At 38.3% G+C, this 25,019-nt stretch overlaps 1 protein-coding gene across 1 annotated transcript in view; it reads right to left on the bottom strand.

Annotated features, from left to right (window-relative positions):
- The window catches only part of LOC124864572 (CREB-binding protein-like), a 52,696-nt gene extending 28,266 nt beyond the window's left edge, over positions 1–24,430 (bottom strand). The window contains exons 1-4 of the mRNA XM_047359408.1: positions 22,910–24,430; positions 8,099–8,718; positions 1,052–1,219; positions 205–457 (exon numbers count right to left, since the gene is read on the bottom strand). Of these exons, the coding sequence (XP_047215364.1) occupies positions 205–457; positions 1,052–1,219; positions 8,099–8,718; positions 22,910–22,994 (1,126 nt within the window). The 5' untranslated portion in view covers positions 22,995–24,430. The remainder of the gene's footprint in view (positions 1–204; positions 458–1,051; positions 1,220–8,098; positions 8,719–22,909) is intronic.
- Positions 24,431–25,019: the final 589 nt, after the last annotated feature.

Below are 25,019 nucleotides of genomic sequence, written 5' to 3' on the forward strand. Positions count from 1 at the left end.
GTCTCTTATGGAGTATGTTGGTTTGAGAAATGTTGGCAGCATATTAAGGATTTTCTTTCTCTGGGAAAAGCGCACTGCTGTTTTAATAATGCTATCCATGCTAATCACTCATGCATATTACTAACGAAAGTTCAATATGTCAACTGTAGCAGTTGTTTTAAAAAACTGGTATAACATTGCTTTTATTTTGTCTTTTTTACTCACCCTGGCAGGACTTGCCAGCCTGGCAGTGAGTCATGTGGTTGAGTACGTTCTTCATGGTGCGGCAGTGAGGCAGGGTACAGGCCCTCACTTCTCCGTTGGCCTGTTCCCGCCGTTGGCACTTGTGCGCGTGGAGCAGCAGGACCAGCTGCTGCTGAATGAGTTTTCGCTTCTCGGGGTCGGCAGTTGGGCCTCCGGATATGCTGCCGGCCCCAGAGACCATGCCCATCGATGCTACCTGCTGCTGCATCTGGGACTGCAAGGGCGTGTAAACACATCCAGTTATTACATGGATTACTCTGTCAGATGTTGTTCATTTTAAGCTCTAAAATTATGTGTAAAAAGAAAATGATAGACATAATGAATTGCAAGAATTACAACGTGGTATGAAATGCAGTGATCAGTTTCTAACTATAGTGTTAACTATAATGCAACGTTCATGAGAGCTGTATGCAGATACTGTGTGTTGCTATGTCAAGTTTAAGCTCTTGTGCGAAGGAAGGATTACCACTTGGCTGCGTTTTAATCAATTAAGACTGATCATTTTAGTCTTACAGTATTAGTTGTGCTTCATCAGTTGGCTGCTTCAGCTTTTACCCCCCAACACAGTTGCATACATACATTTTGTGTTTAGTACTATAAAGAACTACAGATTAATATTTTTAAAGAGAAGAACCTTTAGCAAATTTTGCCAAACAATGGATAACTCAACAATGATTAAGTAATACGAGCAATACATTAAACGAACACTGAACTAAAATATACGTTTTTTCCTCCAAGAATAAAGGATGACTTCAGAAACACAAGTAAGACAACAGGCAGCAGTTCCTGCATGGGCTAAAACACTCACCAGGTTTGGCACATTCCCAGCTCCCTTTAACTCAGTAGGGAATGGGGACAGGTTGTTAGAAAGGGCCGTCTTGTTCTGGAGTTGTTGGGCATTGACCCCCGCTGTCCCCATCTGCTGCACCCCGGCCTGGCCATACTGCTGGCCGAACGGAGCTCCCGACATCGCCATCTACAGTGAACAAACAGGGCAATAGTTGGTCAGGATATTTCCATCCAAGCATCTGACTGGTACTTCAGAGCTCAGCTGGCGTTCTCGCTCAACAAAATAACACTCCTGACAAAAAGAGATTTTGGGATGGTTTAATTTGACCAAACTACCAAAGCTGTGCCACGTGCACCCAAGTTGTAATTAGCAAAACTAACCACCCCTGACAAAACATTTCTCTTCTCATGTTTACTTCTGGTTTCACCTATTTATTACATTGTCTTGTGCCTGGCTAAAAAATTCCAACAGGTGAGTTTACAAGTAGTGTACCTTGCAGTTTGTGTTTGTTTTGTTTAAATAATAACAAAAGGCTCAGAATGCATAGCAATATACACAATTAAACGATGATATGCTGCAAATTCTAGGAACTTGGGTGAAGTTGGGATTTTCACGGACAGAAGTGAATCAGATCTGTATCATTTAAAAAGAAGAGCTGTGGTAATATGATCTACCGGCTATAAGATACACAACAACCAACTATATTAAGAAGGATAAGCTGGTATTTGCTCATTTTTGTGTTATTCCCAAACAGCAAAGCATGTAGGTAGCTCACTGGTAAATAATTATTTTAACTTATAACAATCTGAATAAATGTATAATCAGTTTCTTTTTCTTTCTAGTAGATGCTGGTATGGCTGCACCACATTCAGAAAACAAAACATTCTGATCATTTTGTTGAATATTGCACTGATGTTGATTGTGACTAACCCCCATTTTCCCTTCGCATCATCGGGTCACACCACGCTAAGAGCTTTCTAAACATGGTTACCAAGGTGTGAGATAAAAAACAATGAAAGTCCATCCTAGTGAATAATTTTAGTATTGAGAAACACAATTTTACTGGATTACGCCTAAAATATGATTTCCTACCAAATATTGCACACAAACAAATGTTTGCGATACTTTGTGGCACATATTTAAATCGCAATGACAATTTTGATTCAATATATTGTGAAGCTCTAGTTATAGAACAATCATTTCGAGACATTAAGGTTAAGTATTGGAAATTAAAACAACAATTATAGTTTAAGGTTATTTTTTTAGTGTCTTCAGTTACATTTAGCAGCTGCAGTTAAGTTTCACATCATCAAGATTTCTTCATCGGAAGTAAATAGGTGGATTGGTTTTCAATGAAGCAAAACCTTTTTTAACCAGAACACACAGATAGGCACGTTAACAAATATGTTTATGAGCGTTTAAGTAGTGCAAACCAGCGTTTGGGTGTTTTATTCACTAACTACATGTCAATTAAGATTGGGTCCTAATACTGCGCTGCCATATAAATTTTTCTACGCTGGTGCAGTTTGTCTATGTTAAGGTGAGGCAACTGCATGCATTTAGGGGAAAACCAACCCACATTTGGGTCTATTTACGTAAATTACAGCAAGAGCAAAATGTATCAGATATAAAATGCTATTGCTATTTTTGCAAAAAAATTTAGAAATGCCCAATGAATGTTGATTCAAATGTAGAGGTTAATGTACAGAACTCATATTAACTCTGTAAATATGGTCCATTCTGACTGGTATACTGAGGTCAACCCTATTCAGGTGTGGTGCAGAAGGTGAGAGGAGGAGCACATAGTCAGTCTTACATAACATAAACCAAAAGACACCTTATCTCCATTTATTAAATTTTTTTTTTTTTTTAAATCAATACAAGATAATCTACATGCAATATTCCAGCCTGATACACTTTCACTTTAATTGAATTAATAAAAAGAATCAATCACTTTTACCGTCTTGGCACACAGAAAACCTCTACCTAACTTTTGCTTTAGAAACCCAACTCTGAACATCATTCAGATGTCAGTCATATTATGCTCGTATGGTTCTGAACAGAACTTCGATCTTGTCGAGACATCAGATTCTGCCAGCACACGTTGAAGTGTAGAGCATCTCGTCAAAAATACTTTCCAACTTTAAGTCTGTTTTGAAGTGTCCCAATAGGTTTGGTATCTATGCCCTGTTAGCACAATAAATAGCAGCCTAACGAAGGTGGAATTTATAAATAGAAAATTTGGTTTTTCTATTTATCAGTGAATTTTATTTAAAATCAGTCCTTATTCTCAACAAGCAATAATATATGCTCAACAGATGTGCTTTTGTATGGGGTAAGAATGCTGTCAAAAACAATGTTTATGTAAAGACGGAAATGTGTGCATATTAGTCAATAGTTGTGCACAAGTAAAATCCAAAAGAGGTATTGTATATTTTCTCTGTAAGAATACAAAATAAAATGTTACAGCTTCAAGAAATTACAAACACAAAGTTCAAGTTTACAGTTGTGGTTTATTCTTTATGAATACAATATGCTATAACAGTTTGTGAATACGATTTCTTTTCTATGAGAATACGAATTTGCATCAGCGACTTGGTGTCACGTGATCTCAGGCTGGTTAGTGGAGCACAGAGTTAGTCGATGTCTTTAGATGTTGCTTAAATATTTCCCCCTAATGTCCTTTCCTTGTGTTGACATCATTTCCGTGAAGTGTGGCAGTCCCTCCTGCAGCAAAACCCCACACAACATGATACCTCCACTCCTGTACTTCACAGATAGCATGGTACTCTCAGGATTTTAAGTGTCCCCCTTTTTCCTATGAATGTAACAGTGGGCATTAGAGTGAGAAACTTCAAATTTAGTTTAATCAAACCACAGAACATGTCTCCAAAGGTTAAATTCTTTGGCTCTATGTGCATTTGTAATCTGTAATCTGTTTTTTTATCTTGCTTTTGGAATTAGTATCTTCCATCCAGAGTGTCCTTTCAGCCCACGATTACACAGGAATCATTACACTGTGGATAATGACTCTTACCAGCTTTAGCCAGCATCTTCACAAGGTCCTTTGCTTTAGTTTTGGGTTGCACATTTTGCAATAAAACATATGAATCTCTGAGACAAAGAACCTGTCTCCATTCAGAACACCATGATGGCAGGACATTCCCATGGAGTCTATACAATATGATTATTATATTAACGTATAAATGTTTAATAAATAAACGTGGCACCTTCAGTGTATCCAAGATTGAGGATCTTGATATCTTGGCTAACTTGTTAAAAGTCCGAAGCTTATAAAACCAAAAACATGATCATCCTAGCTTTTAGAAAACATAGTTAGTTACCTTAGTGTATGTTATTTCTGCATTTGAAAAATGTTGCAGAAAAAAGCAAAAACAATTCTTCAAAGAAAACTCTAGCCTGGCATTGAATTAACAAATCATTTTTGATAATCCTCACTGACCTAAAACTAAATGTAAGACAGTGAGAAAAGAAGGTTGTGTCTTTTATACGGAGGCATCACAGTTCAAAGCAGCAACGGGTCATCATCGTATCATTTATCATCCCTGTGAAAAATAAATCATTGCAACAACAGTTTCTCATCCGGCAATAATGGGGTTAAACACCAACTGATTGCTTAATTTATTCACCCCGAAACAGACATTATGATTTGATTTGTTACTTTTTTAGATTATATTTTTCTTTTTAAAAAGGTTGATCCTCCAGTTTGATGGCGCAGTTTTGTGTTGGTACGGCTCTGACTGCAGGCGGTGATATACGGCTAAAAGACTTTTGAATTTTGAAATATTTTGTATTGTCCCTTAAACAAACATGGTTAGGTCACTTCAATAAATTAGAATATTGTGATAAAATCTTGCCGATATTAGCAACCCCTGGCTGACAGTGAAATATTTACATTTCCTGTGGTACATTGTCCACACACAGAAACTAAGGTGAAAAGTCTTCAGTCACTAATTTGAGGTGTACATTAGCAATAGAATGGTGCACAAAATGCTTGTTCCATTCCTATTTTATATGATGAGCAATAAAGGCTTTTAGCAGGGAGATTTTTTCCAAAGTGCCTCCATAAAAATTCCCTGAGATCTTTAAATGCAATACAGGTAAGGATATGGAGAGTATCCTTACTTGTTGGCACACAACTATTAAGGATATGCTGCATTTTTCTTCCTGAATAAGGGTTTACTTTAACATGATGTAAGGATAATGTATTTTCCTTCAGTAATTAGACTTTTCTAAGAAAATTAGGGGATCATGGAGCTCAAATCTGCTTGATTAGTGCTTTTATCTGTAAGAAATAAAATAATTTTCAGCCATTTAACAGATGTTTCCTGCGTAAATCTGTTCTCCGTTGGTCCCGGCTTTCGTCTGCCGTGGCTTAAGCAGCAGCCTGACAGAGTAAGCCCTGCCCAGTCTAAAGAAAAACAGTACGTGACTCAAGCAGAGAAAGACCAGCTTGCACAACAAATGAGCACTGCACTGCTGCCTGCCTGCCCCTCCCCCTTCCCTGCACGTAAAACCCACAGATGCTTGTCTGCCTCTCATTCACACATCCAGCCTCTCCTACCAATGGCTTCTCCCACTCGATGAATTCCCTTTATCAGCGGATTGTCGGTGGGTAAGAGGAAGGCAACTTAAGGCCTCCAGCGTTTTCTTGAGCATTACAAGTTTTATTAGTAAACTTGTAATGCTCAAGAAAACTTTCTATGTGACTGGAAATGTTCATAATCTTTTAAAAGTGTTGGGAACTTTAAAAACATATTCCTATTTTAAGATGTCTTTTTTCCTAGACTCAACCATCCTTTAACAACAAACAATCATCAAACTTTGTACTCATTTTAGGCTACAGTCAAAGGCAAATATTTACCTCCAAAGAAGAAAAGATTAACTGCATTACCAACAATGAAAAGCTGTTTTAAGGAACAAAAAAGTAAATATTTGACATTACCTTTTTGGACCGTTTCCAGCTTTAAAAACTGCATTTCAAATGTCCAAAAGGCAGCCAAACACAAATGCTGCACCATTTCTTAGACATTTTTGACACTTATGCAATTCTGCCAAGTACTTCGAGGTGATCCGCTAGCATTTTCTCATGCCTCATGCAGCATCTAACTGTTCGGTACCGCTATCACTTTATTATTGTCCACATAGGGAATATTTTCTTGCAGCCAGATAAAAAATATTTTAAAAAACACAAATTCAAACACAATCACTCCACAAGGTAGGAAAACCATTAAAGCTCCAGGGAAAATATCAGTACATATTTCAATTAAAAACACACCACTTTAATTGGTTTTCTTCCACTAATTCCCTGTATGCATCTACATCCATCAACTCTAACCAGCTTTCTTGTCTCCGCTAAAGAAAAGCATCCCCAAAGCATGATCCCGCCACCACCATATTTCAGAGTAATGATTTGGGCGTTCAGGATAATGTGCCCCTCACAGCGTTTTGCTGTGTTCTAGTTGTTCTGTCAACAGATTCATACACCTGAGCTGTAGATCTCAGCAGCTCCTCCTGGGTTACCAATGGGTCTCGTGACTGCTACAACCTTTCCATTTTCATATTATGAATTGAGCGACACTCTGTGAGAGATGCTGAAACTTGAGCTTTTTTAACCTAACCCTTTGTTTAACCTTTTTCACAAGCTTCTCCCTGACCGGTCTTCTGTGTTCCTCGGACTTCATGATGTTGATTCTTCACTAATGTTCTTTAAAATAACCTCTGAGGTCTTTACAGAAGAGCTGGATTCATACCGGGATTTAACTTTCTGTTTAACCATTATGTAGGTACTAAGCGTAGCCTAAGCGTGGGATTTTATTGAGGGGTATCAGAGTAAAGAAGGATAAATCAATATGCATGCCCCAATTTTCTATTTGTAAAAAGAATAGCACTATATGGCAATTTTCCTTTTACTCCACAATTTTGCTGTTTTTTGCGCTATTGCGACTAATCCCAATAAATACACTGAAGTTTTAATATGAAGAATATAAAAAATAAAATCGCTAGAGGTAAATCAATGAATTTCCAGAGCACGTACATTGAGAAATTAAACTGAATAAGACTGAACAGAAAAGGAGGGGCTTGTTTCATGTGGTGACGTCTTCTGCAACGATGTCAGTAAGAACTAGCTTGTTGGTTTAATCTTGCTTCCTTTCAAACCACAAAGCCCTGTAACTCTGAGACAAGCGGAGGAACAATTTCTCACATTGAGCACTTCAAAGTGCTTGAAACTGGAGATATTCAGAGACAATAAAACCAGCAGAGCCTAATGTAAACCGCCTTTCATTCAAAAATCACAGCACATGTGTAACAAGGCACAAGTTGTTAGCAATGCAACACTTTCATTGCTTAATCCCATTTTCTCATTATTAAGTTGCCAAAAAAGCAGTAATTAACAGATCAGCATTGATCTGCTAACCCTGCCTGACCCATGGACGAGCTGCTGGTAAAAACAGCTTATAAAATGGAATTAGAGCAATGTTTAACCAAAACGTTGACAGTACATTATAAAATATTCTACTGCGAATAAGACTGAAGTTGTAGATTAAATAATCTGCACTCAACTACACCATCACAATAAATTCTAAATGCAACGTGGAAAGGACAAACCTGAAAACATGAAATGTTAACATGCACTTATAAGTACCACGACAACCTAGCACAAAGCTGACTTGTCCATTTTCCAGCAAACGGACCCTGATGTCCCCCACAAAGAGGATGAGCCAGAAAAGGTAACTGCTACTAGAGAAGCTGGCTGTTCACATTGTGCTGTTTCCAAATGTACCGATGGAAAGTTTAGTTGAAGAAAAAAGTGTAACAGAAAAGTAAAAATATGAACCATTTCAGTAAATGTTATTATTGTTTATTGGCTGTAAGCCGATAATGAAAATGAACTGACATGCTAAAATATAAAATTACATTTCTAATCAATCTGTTTAATCAAATGAATCAAATAAATGAACTTTTCAATAATTTTTGACTATTTTCTACTAAGATGCAATTGTACTTACTTTAGTCAGACTAATCACATTTTTTTAAACTCACCTTGTTCATGTTTCCAGCTTGTTGGGCATTTATTGTGTGTGGTGAACCCATCTGGGGGCCTCCTTGGGTTAGAGTCTCTGCCAGCACACTTCCTCCAACACCAGGTCCAGCACCCCCTTGTGTTCCTTGCATTCCCTGGCCTTGGTACTGCATGCCAGGCCCAGGTCTCCCCCGGCCTGCTGGTCCCATAGCACCATTCATAACCTGTCCCGCTTGGCCCATAACACCATGACCCTGGCCGCTGTTCAACATTGCCTGGTTAAAGCCCATGGCCCCATTTCCTTGTCCAGTGGAAACACCTCCTTTCTGGCCTTGGGGCGACTGGTGATTGGGAGAACCCTGGCCTAGAGGGCCTTTTCCCAGTACAGCACTTAGCTGACTCGACACCATGCCTCCTTGTTGGGGACTGCCAGAATTGAGACCACCCCCCAAAATAGATGAGCTTCCTGGTCGCAGGAGCTCAGAAAGTTGCTTGTGTTTGGCAGCAGCATCAGGTACCACCGAGCTGAGACCAGGTGGCCCTCCACTTGGGCCACAATTAGCAGACGGTCCATTTCCCAATTCTCCATTAAGGAGATCATCAGGAAGGTCGTTTTCCAGATCGAGCAACGATACAAGATCTAAAAATGAGACATAAGGAAAAAAGGAATAATTACTCACTGTCAACAGTTTTATCCAAAATAGTAACTGTTGAATAAATTAGTTATAGTACAAAAAATAAAACATTAAGTAAAGAAAGAGGAGCCGACCTATGTGCTTCACTGTTCACTCTAGGGTCAGACCGCTCATTTATCTTTTTAGGATTGGATTATTTTTTTGTTTTGAATTGGAATTTATTACCTTGTCTGATTAATAAGCTACACATTTGTGTTTCCTAAATGGTAAAAATACAACAGTAGAAAAAAATATTGTAAAAACCATTGTTAGGACTTGCTTGTATGCAAGGTTTGAGAATTTCGCAACTAGAAAAGTGGTGAAAACAAGTACATGTTCCAAGAGGAAAGTTAACCCTAAAGTAAGTTTACAGCCAAGCACACGAGGTCGGTCTATGTAATAATTTATCAAAAAAATGATTCCCCTCATTTCTATTATGACCACAATTATCAATACTATCATCCCAATTTAGGCTGCAGGAGCAGGAGGATATGGCAATTCAAATGACGGCATTGGTTCATATGTGTCCTACTAAAATAATGCTAATTACAAAAAGGCAATGTTGGTCTCGTATCGATTCCTCATCATGTTTTACTTTCTCGCCTTTAGATTAGTAGAGCAATCATAAACTTGTCACTGTGTGTCAAAGTGTCATTGGGCAAAGTGACATTAAAATACCAAAAGATGCTCATCAATGTATGAATGAAAATAACTTAAACAAAGAAATTACTGCACCTAACATAGAAACAGCAGTTGTACAAAATGCAGTTCAGAGGGAGAGACGCCCACGTCTCACGCATCAGTTTGCTCAACTGAAAATGCAGTTTAACATGATGTTTTTAACATTTTAACTGAACTGCTGTTAAAATCTTTTGGGATCTAACATTAAAATATTAAATATACTAGTTATAGAAGGAAGGTTTAGTTGTACTAAATACATTTATGTGAATTATATCCGTACAAATAAATCTAATTTGACTTTCTTAACACACAAAACTTTCTTAAACACAAAAATATTTGGCTTCAGATGGTGAACTGGATATGAAAATGTAGAGGTTTTTATTAGTTGTCATTATATGCACATTAAAAACAACTGACTGCAAAGTAGAATAATAATTAACAGGTATGAGAGTAAAATGATCAGATTCAGATTCATGGCAATAAAAACAGAAATTTAAAACCAAACCATAACAAATATAGCAGAATCTATATGCTTTTATTTAAAGACCCAAGAGCAACAAATATAGGTACTTCAGCTAATATCACATGGTGTAATATGAATTATTATTATAGATATAACATTTATTACTTATTCTTAGATTTTTTTAACTAGCAGATACATTTAATAAGACAACTCCAAGGAGTGTGCTGTCAGTCCCTCTGATTAAAATGAGATTTAGCCATTGCGGCTGTAGCGCTGGGAACAATTTAAAATCAGTTTTAGCTGCACTGAGAAATTGACTGATGACCAGAATTGACGATTTGCAGCTTTATTGGCCAGTCAGTGAATGCGCCATATACAGTCATATTCAACAAATTACCATGAACGTTCAGATGAGGCTCATTTGTCAGATTAAAAGTACATTTTAAAATGACCTTTAAGCAGGTAATACATTTCAATAATTCCACATTTTGGTCTTAAAAATGTTTTTTTTTAATGGCTCTGATGCAATATTCCAATATTCTAATCTTAAATGCCGTGTTTTCTTAACATGTAGCCAATAATCATCATAATTAACAGAAATAAAGGCTTGAAAACATTCCTCTTAGTGTAATTAATATATATAATGTATTTAACTTGGTAAAATGAGTAACTTTGCTGTGGATTTAGTAACTGAGGAAGGGGGACTCCACGTTAGCAATTTTCCACATCAATGAGGTGTTTAACAACAAACGGAAGCCTAAATTGTTGAAGCAGTTTATAAAACGGGAGACATGTTGGCTGTTCATTTGTGTTGCAACTTTTAAAACAGGTAGCTGGATTTCAACAGAGAGAAAGGCTTATAATAAAAAAACGACAAGTTTACTCTGCTTTCATTAAATCCCACAGTAAAAACATAAAGGTCTACATTCTGCAGGTAATAAACAGAGGCTGCTGGTTACGTTTACTAATGTTAATTATGCTAATTGTTTATACAAGAACATTTCAAGATGCAAACCACGTAATAATTTTGTCTTTGTTTTAAAATAAATGGTAGGTTAAGTTTAACGATGCAGCTATGTAACTTCTAGCAGATGTTAGACATTTGAAAAAAGGAAACATCTGCCTAGGAACTTCTAACTTGCTGTACGCGTCGTTTTTATTATATTAGTTGTTTCCTAAATGTAAATGTCAGGTGACTCCAAATAATAAATAAATAATTACTAACAAAAAGTTGCTCAGTTACTTTGTTTTGGTCAGGCATCATTAGCACTCAGTCAGTGCACCCAAATGGCGATGAAAACCGCAATCAAAACAAAAAAGAAAGTAATACAAAATCTTCATAAAAAATATTATGTAACTATATGAAATTGAAAGTAACCTGTAAGCAGTTTTATGAATATTCGTCATAATTCAGCAAAATGCCAAATTAGCGAGAGAAATGAACTAATACACAATAATTAAGCATATAAATGGTACCAAACAGTGTGCTGGATATGAAATGGGGATTTCATCTGTTAAGGCAGGAGAAATGATCTGAAGTTTTTTATTTAATCCACATTTTCCTTTCCAACAGGAGTGAACTGAGAAACCATAAAATGCCTAAAAAGATCTAAATCCTAGTGGAGGATCCTCCAGCTCTGTTTTGACGTCACTATATGTGCCAAGTTGAGCTCTGTACATAAACATTCTGCATTTAAATTTTTAAAACAATGCTGTGTCCTGAAGCAAAAGACTAATATTAAAAAAACTTCAGTATGAATTTATGTATCATTATAATCCTAGATTTATCAAAATTCATTCAGATATGGGGAGCAAACATTGTGTTAATACAATGTGAAATCAAGTTAGTAGGCATACCAATGCATCAGCCAGTTGATAAATCAGTATTTTATTTATAATACTGACTTTAGGTCATCAACTACGACTGAATATGCTAGACCAATAACTGTGGCTTTGTAGACAGTAAAAGTGTAAACAACGTTTTGTTCATCAAACTATCTGCAGGCAGTTTCCAGATGATTGTCGGCACTATGGTACTGTAGATGTTCCGGTCCCAGGTAAAATGAGATAGACTGAAATTATAGAAATAAATCACCATGTAACAGCTCTTTACTGTCCTGATTTTATTTATGATCATCAACTCAAGAAAAAACCCATATCTGCCAACCTTTGATAAAGTTAGCATATAATAAATCTACATTTAAATGTCATTAGAGAGCATTTTTTTCTCAAGTCAAAGCTTTCAAAGATTGCAGCAATCTGCTTAGTTTGGTGTTTACAGCCCAGTCAAGAAAAATCATTACCAGACGACTGGAGAAACGGTACCGCTACCACAAGTGAGCCGTTCAGAGTTAGCCAGAGCTGAAAAAAAGAGCACTGACTTACAGACAGCTCACAGCAAAATGATCTGTTATCATCACTCATTACTGAAAACTCAAATGAAAATTTCACAGATCAGAAGACCCAAAAGCTGCTGGGATTAGCCCTCTTTAAAGGTGAACATGATAAATAACGTTCATATCCGTATCACCTTCCCTTATCTCTGGTTCAGCAACAAAAGCAGCAATTTGTAGCTTTAGTTTTCTCCATGATTGGGGAAAAGAGTAAAACAATGCAAATAAAAAAAGTCTGGAAGGCTATTACTCGATCTTCTAGTCGTATGCAAGACTGTGTGTGTTTGAATGATATACTAATAATATTTGAATTCATAGTCAAACAAATTTGAACAGAAGTTTGCTTGTTATGTCCAGTTAAAGTTCGGTTGTCTTGTTCCGTACTCGGATTTTTTTACCCACAGAATTATCCACACTGTTTAACAGCTAGCATTACTAAACAACATCTGCTAATAAAAGCCTGCTTGAATTTTATGCGATATATGTTTCATCCAAAGCTGGCAAAACAAAGGTGAGTTGATCCACATGAATCTAATTACAAGCACATTATTAAAACCTTATAGAAAACTGAAGAGTTAAAGATATACAAAGTTAGTAGCACGGAAAACAAGCAAAAATGTGAAAGCATTCACCAGCATGATTAAACAACTACTTAGAGAAATAGACAAGGACATTTTCAGTAAACGTGAAAGAAAACGAGAACCTCCTCCTCACACCAAGTGGCACAAATATTAGTGAGTGAAACCCCCTCAAATAACCCATAAAATAATATCAAATGTAAAGAGTTAGCACACATGTGTCAAATGCAAAAGGTTTAAGAGAAATAGTGTTGAGAGGTGACGAAGGGTATCTAGGTGGTATCCAGCGACACCCCCCTTATTCCAATTCATCCCAATCAGTTCCACCACAGCAGTCATCACTCATCTGACAAAATAATACTAATCTTGCAAAAAGTTACATTTTAATGCTTTTTTCCCCATTGTTCAAATGCTAACAGTTGGCTCTGAGAGACAAAGAAACCAAGGAGAAAGCCCAATTGGTGAGCAGTGCCACTGGAAACTGGATGAAACTTGCCCGTGGTGTTGACACGCACACATTTAGCTATACAAATGAAAACAAGCCTGACACTGGCCTGTGGCCATGGGCACAAACACATACTGACACAAGTCTGGAGCACCATAAAAAACTGTCACACATTAACATAAACATCAAAGACTGCAAATCTGTGTCTGTGAGCAACAGCTCAGTATGCGTGTTCCTCCGTCCTGTATCCAAAAACCAAACTGAGATACAAATAAATCCATTTATGTTACCCAACATTAGAAGCGCACAACAATAGATTTTTTGATAATTAATTTTAACTGGAAAGAATAAAAACATAGAACAATTTTATTTTACATTTTTACAATATAAATAAATAACCACATTTGGGCACGGCGCTGATGGTGTAGGGAGCGTGACCATATGCAGAGGCTGCAGTCCTCGAAGCGGCCGTCCAGGGTTCGAGTCCCGGACCCAGCGAGATTTGCCGAATGTCTCCCCCTCTCTCTACCCCTCTTTCCTGTCTGCCTACTGTCAAAATAATAATAATAAAGGCCACTAGTGCCGAAAAAATATCTTTTAAAAAAAGAAATAACCACATTCATTACCATCATGAAGTACAGTGTTTTTGATATAAACATTCTTGTGTGTGTGCCATCTGCAGGCCTCGATATTAAACCAATTGTCCTTCATGAAAGGAGGGTTGTCTGACTTACCCAGAGGCTGAACTAAAATGCAAAAACACAAAAGCCCTACTTAAAACCGACCAATCTATAAATTAGACTTAAAGAAATAGTAGTTCTTTAGCTGACAAAACATGTGAAACCCGGAAAAATAAATGCTATCACAACACCAGTTAACTAGGAAAGATACAGAAAAAGTAAACGGACCCGAAATAAATCTTATATGTAACAAACCATTTATAACAATATAAGAACCTCCCTAATAGAGAGCTAGTGCATTCACACTGCTGGTCCAGTCCAGGGATCGGTAAAAGTCAGAAAATTGACACCTTCAGTCAACCAGGTTTGCTTTTGCACAGAGATTTTTTAGACCGGACCAAACAAAGTCTTGCAGTTGCAACGGATTGTTTCGGGGGCAGTATTGCGCTGATGAATACGTAAAATGCACAAAGAAGAAAGTACGTCTCATCTAGGATTCTGTTGCTACTCTGGTTTTCAAATCGTCAGCCTCATAGCATAACTAAGTCACATTCTGGCTTACTGTTTCAATATTAATAAAAAATATAATGCGCTCACTGAAAAATAGTTTTTTCTTGTTTTCTGAAAATGTTCAAACACGACTTAGATAATTATGCTATGAGGCTAATGAAATGTAGCTGTGTGCCTGCAGCTTTTCACTTCACGTAGCTCAAAGACATTTTCAAACTCTTTTGTCTTCTGAGCTCTTCTTGAGCTCTTGCCTCTACTTCTTCTACTAAAACGTGCTCTTCTTGCTTTTAGTTTTCTGGCCCAGCATGCATCCACACTGCAAGTGGGCCAGGATAAACCATGCAGAGACCGGCAGTTGTAAACGGTTCTCCGGTCCGTTTCAGGATCCGGGATGGGTTCGCACCACAGTGATCTGCTCCAGAAACCGGAGTCTAACATGGTACAAAGCGTTTCAAAGGTTTGGTTAGAAAGCACTAAAAGTCATTTTTCTATTGGTCATCGCAGCTCTGATTCATTAGGATGTGGACAAAGAAAATCCAGGGGTATCCAGCGGTTCCTGGTATACTCTGGGTTAATCCTCTGTGCAAAGTTCTCCTATTTAACCCCACTTTGACCAAAATTAAATGACAAATATTGAACAAGCCAAAGGTGGGAAATTTTGTCTTTCAAACTGCTGTTCGCTTAGCTTTACAAAAACTGCTGTTCATACACATTTTGTGTCATGCTATTCTGCTTCATAACTGTTTAAAGCTAAAAGTCTGTTGGAGTCAGCAAGTATTCCCGCATATGCTGCGCCACAAGGAAAAAGGAACACATTACAGTTCATGCACACACTTTATTATATTTTACCAGATAAACGTCTTGCATTTTTCATGTCAAGAGATGTTGAATCTTGAAAAAAAAAAAAAATCAAGATTACCGACTGATGAGACATTATCTTCATTTCAAACTCAGACCTGTCCTGTCATAAGAGGCTGTTTTGTTTTTAATAACTGGTGATTAAAGTTGGTGTTGAAAATCCACTAAAGTGTGGGTACTTTGCATTCCACCTTAGAAATCAAAGTAAAAATATATAATTGTAAAAGCATTTTTTGTTATAAAAGTAAAAAAAAAAAAAGATAAAATAGGAGTTACAGATAAATAAATTATATTGGGGTTGGGTCAATTTGCCCCTTAGCCTGTTCATACACACATGCTGCCAATCCTTTTCTTTTCTCTTTCTTACCCAAAAACAAACCATTTTGCAGCATTTTACTTCAACCATTCTGTAAATGTTCAATTTTGGTTTTGGTTTGTAGTTACAGTTAATCCCAAAATTATTCATACCCACAGCTAATTTAAATGTAAAGTCATTTATATTCAACCAAAGAGTTTGTTTCTGATACAAAAAAATGTGACAGGCTTCTCTCAAAAGACAATAAAAATGAAGTATCAATTTTTAGCAAAAATAAATTTGTTTGTGAATTTACCTTTTATTTCAAAAAGTTTATTTATACTGTCCTGAACAATGAAAGGAAATCCCTTCAGAACAGGTTTTAGTGGTTTTCCACTAGTATTTTGAGAAATTATCTTTGGCAAAAAGCTCCTAGTGTTTGAGGTTGGAATGCCTCCTTGCCATCACCCTAATCTTTAGCTTCCTCCACAGATTGTCTATCAGTGACAAGACTCTGGCTGGGCTGTTTTACTCATTTTATTGGTAAAATCTTGCAAATAACAAAACTCAAGAATGCATAAACTCTTCACTTTTTTAGAAAGATGTATTCAAAAGATAAAATTTATTGTCTTTACCTACCAAGTACTCTAGAAATAGAGGTTCTCCTGCAACTATATATAATTTGTTTTTACTAAATGAACTAATAAGATTGAATTTGTAATGTAGTCTCTTAACAAAATGGAAAAAGGTCCATCTATCTGTGTGTGCCAGTCTTTTGCTACGGAGATACCAACAGCTCATGAAAAGGCCTCAACATGATGAAAGACCGCAGCAAACAATTAGCCCAGACTGTCCTGCAGTTGGACTGGGGGTTTGTAGCATGGGGTCTACAGGCACTTACTTATGTGCTAGTTATTACACAACATGTACACAAGTATTCAAGAATTCAAGTATTCAAGTATTCAAGAATCTATTATTTCAGGTACTTTTCAGGTACTTTAGGTACTTTAGCAGCAAGGCGACCTTTTTAACTGCAAAACTTTTGGCCCTTTTCCACTGGCTTGTTTTAGCCAGCACCACATTGTTTCGCTATACTTGGTATGGTACCAGTTGTGTTTTCAGTGACCCACTGATGGCTAAAGCTATGGCGGCTGAAGCCCCGCCTCAAGGCATCAGTGCAATGCGCTGTGCTGCTATTAACGTGTTACATTAAAATAATCTGCGTGAAACGATAAAAAATTAAAGTAATAATTAAATAGAAAATAAAAACAGCGGGATCCAAATTAATGCACGGTTAGCATGAAACACCCTGCGGTAGACACCACTGTTTCATACATGGAAAAAAGTCAATTTTGCAAAGGTATGAAACAGCATAGTAAACAAAAAAAGTAGAACGGTTAACTTTTGAGGAAATTAACTCTAGATTCTAAGTCACAAACATCGATCAAAAACAGATGATATGCAAGATTTGCTACTCAATGTTGTTGCAACCCTCGACAACATAAATATGGTTGGCACACTGAAATTTAAATAGGGTGATTTATTAGCAACTAATAACGGACCGGAACTGTATTAAAGTTTTCCTGCCAAAATCTAAATGACTTTTAGAATCTTTCATTAGTTGCACTAAAATGCTGGCGAATTGTTTGGTTCAAATGACAAATATACTTCTTTCATAATTTAGTTTTGTCTTAGGTCCATATAAAGTAGTTTTTAATTTAGTTTATTATTTTTTAGAAATTGTTAAAATACAGCATATAAACTGCTCAAACAAATAAAGGGAACACTCAAATAACACATCCTAGATCTGAATGAATGAAATATTCTCAAATTCTGTACAAAGTTGAATGTACTGACACCAAAAACACACAAAAATCATCAATGGAAATCAAATGTATTAACCAATGGAGACCTGGATTTGGAGTCACACAAAAATTAAAGTGGAAAAACACACTACAGGGTGATCCAACGTTGATGTAATGTCCTTAAAACAAGTCAAAATGAGGCTTAGTATTGTGTGTGACCTCCATATGCCTGTATGACCTCCCTACAACGCCTGGGCATCCTCCTGATGAGACGGTGGATGGTCCCCTGAGGGATTTCCTCCCAGACCTGGACTAAAGCATCTGCCAACTCCTGGACAGTCTGTGGTGCAACGTGACGTTGGTGGATGGAGCGAGACATGATGTTCCAGATGTGCTCAATCAGATTCAGGTCTGGGGAACGGGCGGGCCAGTCCACAGCTTTAAGGTCTTCATCTTGCAGGAACTGCTGACACTCCAGCTACATGAGGTCTAGCATCGTCCTGCATTAGGAGGAACCCAGGGCCAACCGCACCAGCATATGGTCTCACAAGGGGTCTGAGGATCTCATCTCGGTACCTAATGGCAGTCAGGCTACCTCTGGCGAGCACATGGAGGGCTGTGCGGGCCCCCAAAGAAATGCCACCCCACACCATTACTGACCCACTGCCAAACCGGTCATGCTGAAGGATGTTGCAGGGAGCAGATCTCTCTCCACGGTGTGTCCAGACTCTGTCACGTCTGTCACATGTGCTCAGTGTGAACCTGCTTTCATCTGTGAAGAGCACAGGGCGTCATTGGCGAATTTGCCCATCCTGGTGTACTCTGGAAAATGCCAAGCGTCCTGTACAGTGTTGGGCTGTGAGCACAACCCTCATTTGTGGACGTCGGGCCCTCATACCATCCTCACGGTAACCGTTTCTGCAGACACATGCACATTTGTAGCCTGCTGGAGGTCATTTTGCAGGGCTCTGGCAGTGCTCCTCCTGTTCCTCCTTGCACAAAGGCGGAGGTAGCGGTCCTGCTGCTGGGTTGTTGCCCTCCTACGGCCTCCTCCACGTCTCCTGGTGTACTGGCCTGTCTCCTGGTAGCGCCTCCAGGCTCTGGACACTACGCTGACAGACACAGCAAACCTTCTTGCCACAGCTCGCATTGATGTGCCATCCTGGATGAGCTGCACTACCTGAGCCACTTGTGTGGGTTGTAGAGTCCGTCTCATGCTACCACGAGCGTGAAAGCACCACCAACATTCAAATGTGACCAAAACATCAGCCAGAAAGCAAAGGTACTGAGAAGTGGTCTGTGGTCCCCACCTGCAGAACCACTCCTTTATTGAGTGTCTTGCTAATCGCCAAAGATTTCCTCCTGATGTCTTTTCCATTTGCACAACAACATGTGAAATTGATTGTCAATCAGTGTTGCTTCCTAAGTAGACAGTTTGATTTTACAGAAGTTTGATTTACTTGGAGTTATATTGTGTTGTTTAAGTGTTCCCTTTATTTTTTTGAGCAGTGTATAATATTTGATAAAGCTTATAGTTAGAGTGGCTTAGGTTATCCTGAGCTATCTTTGTAGTTATGCTGCTGTAGGCTTAGGCTGCTGGAGGACATAATGACCACTTTCACTCTTTGCTACATTTTCATACTACTCTCCAAATTTGCATTATTTGCTGTTATTTCAGCTTTTAACTTTATGTTCTCTCTCTTTTCTCTTCCTAGAAGCTACACCTGACTCTGTGTCTACCTGTGACACCTTCCTGGAGAGGGACATCGTCCAAGCTTCTACTACCAACAACTTAATAGTCACCTTCTAACGACAAAACACTTGGCCCTGTCTTTCAGTGTTTAACCCCATTTTTCTCCTAGACATAGCTACTGACCAAGCTCTTACTATTAATAACTCTTTGTGCTTTCTCTCAGACTCTAAACTTGAAAACTGGCTCAGAGTTTATCTGTTCTTTCTTTCTAGATGAAACGACTAAAGGAGCTACATCCATTAACATTTACTTTTCCTTCCCATAGAAAGTACTCCTGGATCAGTGCTTCTTTGTTCTTTTTCTGTCTCTGCTCTGTTCTCTCAAACCCCCAGTCGGTCGTGGCAGATGGCCGCTCACACTGAGCCTGGTTCCGCTGGAGGTTTCTTCCTGTTGAGAGAGTTTTCCTCTCCACTGTCGCTACATGCATGCTCAGGATGAGGGATTGCTGCAAAGTCAACACTAGTGACTGTCCACTGTCTCTACATGCTCATCCAGGAGGAGGGAATGCTGCAAGTCACTGACTTGATGCAATCTGCTGGGTTTCCTTAGACAGAAAAACGTTTTAATCAATTTGAATAAATAACCGAATCTCACTGAACTGTTCTATAGTTAGGATTAATTGGAATATATGTACCTAACTTGAAATCTGTATGATTCAATTGAACTGACTTTGTGAAGTGCCTTGAGACAACATGTGTTGTGAATTGGCGCTATTTAAAAAAAAAACTGAATTGAACTGATTTTAATATGCAGGTTCACAATATATCGAATAACAGTCATCTTTGCAATCTAAGTGTCCCTTTATTGTCCCTTTGTGGGCAAATTTAGGGGTACTAGCAGCAAAGTGAAAGGCAAATGGAAACATGCAGATTCACACAAAGGCAACAATATACAAACAAAAAATTAGAATAAGAGAATTTAAAGTAAGGGCAAATTTACAGCATAAGAAAACACTGTACATAGCACACTCTGATAAAAGAAACATGCGACTGAGTAGGGTAATAAAAAAATAAAAAAAAGCACAAGAAGTGCAAGTACATTTGTGCAGAAAAAAACTAACTATTTTCAAGAAATGAAAAAAAAATTGTGCAATTAAAAGCAGGGATAGGGATGGGTACCTTTCACATTTGAACCGATACGGTACCGATACCGGTAGGCAACGGTACCAGTTTTCGGTACTTTTGTGTGTGTTTATGTGGTAATAAATGTTAATTCGTTTAATAATAAAGTCTAAAACTTTTTCATTTCAACATGCTACGTGCTAATGGTGCCAAATGCAGGAGTTGTAGCCAAAGATCTGAGGTTGACAAAAATTGTGCACTCTTCAAATCTCGGGAGCTTCCTCAGATTACAAGTATTCCCGCAGCTGGCCTTGCACTTTGCATCACAAATATTGCAGCGAGCGTAATCTGCAGCGCATTTTGAAAAGTGGAACCGCACTTTCGACCGCTTTCTATCACCCATGCTTTGTTGGCTGTACCAGCAGTGACTTACGTTATTACGCTCATGTGCGTGCAATGCTGTGTTCATGTCCGGCATGGAATATCGTCCACTCCTCCACACCCTCCCCAGAATTCGGTCGGTAACTATAAAAGTACCAAATTCAGTACCCATCCCTAAGAAGCGATATAAACAACTTATTGAATTAGAGTTTGTTGGGAGCGGTGATGTTTATAAAGTCTTACAACTGCTGGGAGGAAGGATTTGCGATAACGCTCCTTTGTGCACCAAGGATGCAGAAGTCTGTCACAGAAGGAGCTCTGCAGTTCTGCAACATCTTCATGCATGGGTCGGGAGACAACATTTTTCCCTGGGATTTTGCAGCCCTATTAAAATGTTTACTAAAAATTAAAAAAAATTCCGCTGTAATTGGACAAACCTGGTTAGAGGTCTTAACTTGCGGTTTCTGATTTTAACCATTTGGTTTTTTTTGTGCATGGACTACAAACGAGAAAAAAAAAAGTGCTGCATGTTCTTAAAGGGTGGTAGTAGTTTTGAACACAAACATTAAACTGAAAAAGTAAGGATTTACAAGATTGATCTAATTAATGCATCAAAGCATGTCCCTAAACTTTGTAATTTTCATATACCCAAAAAATGTGTACGAAAGTAAATATGGGGCAACAGTAGCAGGAGAGGTAGAGATTTGTCCGTTAACCAGTGGGTTGCCGGTTTGAACCCATGCTGTGTGTTTCAGTCATTGTGTCCTTGGGCAAGACACTTCCCCCTCCTTGCCTGCTAAAGGTGGTCAGAGGGCACGGTGGCGCCGATTGTATGGCAACCTCAGTTCTGTCAGGCTGCCCCAGGGCAGCTCTGGCTAAAATGTAGTCTACCACTGTCAGTGTATGAATTGGGGTATGACTGATTGTAGTGTAAAGAGCTTTGGGGTCGTCGGACTTGATAAAGCGCTATACAAGTACAAGCCATAAGGTTGATTCTAGGGCAAGGCTTAAGTTGCTGGAGACAAATTCATTAAATACACCTGCTACGTGCAAAATATTTACCAATGAAAAAGCATGGGCTGGTTAACACAGTATCAAGGTATATCAAGGTTTTTGAATTTTGGGAAATTCAAAACAGCAAATATTTTTCGTCATATCCTTCCAATGCTTTAAAATCAAAACAGCAGAGACTGGAAATATATCTGGTCATGTAAAACACGGGCAGTCATGGCCTGGAAACCAAAAGAGCACCACCTGTAACTGTTAATGATGCAATGCCGCTCAGAACTACAGTTGAAAGCTATGAGCTGCATGTCTATTAAGCAGCCAACATAAAGCTGAATGCCAGAACACAGACTCTTGCCTACAAAAGATTCTTGAAAACTTATGAAATCCCATTTTAAAAAGGTAAAATTACAAATTTACAAAACTGAATTCAACAGATAAAACCTGGAAAACTGCAACTTTTGAGAAAGATACAGTGTGGAAAGGATGAATCAGTTAAAGCTCACAACTTATACTGCAAAGAGACAACATCCATAAGATCTTGTTTGTAATATATGCCAGCTTTAACATAATGCTACCATTTTTGTCTCCTCCCCACATATGAAAGAAGAGCTGCTCTGCAAGTTGGACAAGTGAAGACACAGACCCTAGGGCTAATCAGTAATACACGGCCATAAAATGGATGGTAGTTTCTAAAGTTTTGTGTGTTTCCTCTTCAAAAAAAAAAAAAAAAAAAGAGAAACAAGGAAGTCTTATTTACCCTAGTTGTGTTTCCCATTTTTTCCCCTTCCTGCATAGATTTTGAGTCAAGCACTTGTTTGAATGGAGAACAGATGGCTATTACTTTTTCAAGACACAGGTTAAAAACAATGCAAATGATGGAATAATTCAGTTAATCTAAAAGAGATTAGAAACAAAAAAATAATGCAAATAGTAACCTTCATTTAAAAGATGAGAATGTACTTAATGAGTTATGATGGCTTAATTTTGGTAGCATTGCATAAAGTTGGAATATTTGAGTTTCCGATTAGATTGGCGGATGTTTAAAACTATCTGTTTTTTAATAGTATTATGAGTTTATTCATTGAAGGAATCCAACAGGAACTTAATGTACAGATCCTCTAGTATTTGCGCATCCCATGGCTCAGGTGGCAGCTTGGTGTTATTTTACTCTTTCCATTTCTCTGCACTGTAGTCAGTCTCTGTGTTATTAAGCTACAGGAGTGTTAAAATGGAGATGTGTGCTTACCTGGGCCGTCTGATCCTGATAGCGGTGAATTAATCTTGGGTCGCTTTGCAGTGGGGGGTCCCGCATCCAGCAGATTGTCAGCCATCCTGCTCGGTGAAAATGATCAATGGATGGTGATTCCGGGAGCAAAAATAACAGGGTCAATCCAAGCCGTGAGTCTCTGGTTTATAATAATGCGTAACTTTTTTTTTTTTCTCGATGTTGCGTGCGAAGAGGCAACGTTGGTAGTTTATTTTCTCTTGACTGGTAGAGTGGTGAAATGCTGCCCGGAGAAGACGGTTTTTAAAAGAAGGGCAACAGCGCCACGCTTCGCCGCCGAAGATCAACCCATGATAATCCAACACCCAACACCCACATAATTATCCCCAATTACTGCGGCCAAAAATTATTTCAGTTTGAGGAAAATAAATAAAGAACAATTATAAAATATTACACAGCGTACAGGCAAATCCCTTTGCTCGCAGACGGTCGGTTTCACCCACGTACAGAATCATTTTTTAGCAGTCGAAATAAGCAGCGATAAAATACAATTTTTGCTTAAATAAAAAGAGGAAAATTCAAAAAATATTTTCTATGAGGTGGTTATTTTTTCTCGTCGCTGTCTCCCAGGTAAATACAACGTTCAGTGGACGGAGATACGGCGACAACCAGCGGCGCTCTCTGAAAGGGAAATCAAATATACAGTGTCCTTTCGAGACGATAAAAACCCCCGCAACCGTCACATGTTTGGGCTCATTCTCCGCGGAAGAATCAACTCTTCGGTTTTCGGCCGGAAAAATCCCGTTTCAGTCAGGTCTGGATGGCTCCGGTCGGTTTTAAAATTTGTGCTCCCCCCGAAATCCCGACTCCGAGCCGCGTCAAGATGGCGGCTGTTGATTCCTCTGATACAAAAAAAAAGTTTTTTTTTTTTTTTTTTTTTTTTTTTTTTAGGTGGAAGGAGGGGAGGAGTGCTCCGACGCCCTGACGTAAACCTGTGTCCCACCGTGCGTCATGTGAACGTATGAGAAGTTACCTTTAGGCGTGAAATAACATAAAAAAATAAAGGTACATTTTATAGAAGCTGAAACAAACACATTAAGAAAACCGATGCATTTGTGAAAGGAAAAACAGTAAAAGTTACAACTCATTTGACGTCACATTACCTTACTTGTTACTTTACAACCAGACCCCAAGGTAGTTTATTGGGTTTATGTACGTTTTGCTCCGTTCATGGGAAGAAGGATCAATCGTTTTCAAATTTTCTGATAATTGAGGTATGCATATATATTCCACCTTCCTTTACTCTGATACCCCTAATTAAAACCCATTACAACCGATTGCCTCCAGAGGTGACCTAACCAATAGAATCCATCTCTGCATAATTTAGTCTTGGTATGAAAATAAAGATCTGTGAAAGCCTCTGAGGTTTAATAGAGAATGTAAGCGAACATATCGCATCCTGAACATCTAACAACACACCAGGTAGATCAGCCAGAAAATCGCGGAGACAATTTAAGCAGGGTTAGGTTATAAAACATCCCATCTCACATAGCACTGCTCAAGCCATTATCCAAAACTCGAAAAAGTTTGACACGGTTTGACTCAAGCCACATAGCAAATGTGTAAAATGGTGCTTTGGCCAGATAAAGCCAGATTTTAAATTTTTTCCCAACATCCAGTACAACCTGACCTCACCATCCCCAACATTATGGTAGTGGTATCATCATCTTGTGGTAGTTCATTTATTTTACAGGGACAAGACAATTAGTCCAAGTTGACAAGAAGATCAAACTAAATATAAGGCAATTTTGGAAGAAAATCTGCAAGAGTCTGCAAAAGACTTGAGACTGGGCCTGAGGCTCACCTTTCAGCAGAGTAGTCACCAAAGTCAGGACCCGAATCCTACTTTGAAAAAGAAATTTTCAAGCCTAGTCTCAGATTCTAAGTAGACACTATCCACCCCACCTGACTGAGCTTGAGTCCACAGATGTGCAAAACCTGAAGAGACCTACTCCGAAAAACATACAGCAGTTTTCCAGTGAAAGATGGTCCCACAAATCACTGACTCAGGAGGTCCGACTACAAATAAATGCACCTTTATTTGTAAAATATCTATCCACCTTAGATAGAT

The sequence above is a fragment of the Girardinichthys multiradiatus genome, chromosome Y (genome assembly GCF_021462225.1).
Source record: "Girardinichthys multiradiatus isolate DD_20200921_A chromosome Y, DD_fGirMul_XY1, whole genome shotgun sequence".
Classification (NCBI taxonomy): domain Eukaryota; kingdom Metazoa; phylum Chordata; class Actinopteri; order Cyprinodontiformes; family Goodeidae; genus Girardinichthys; species Girardinichthys multiradiatus.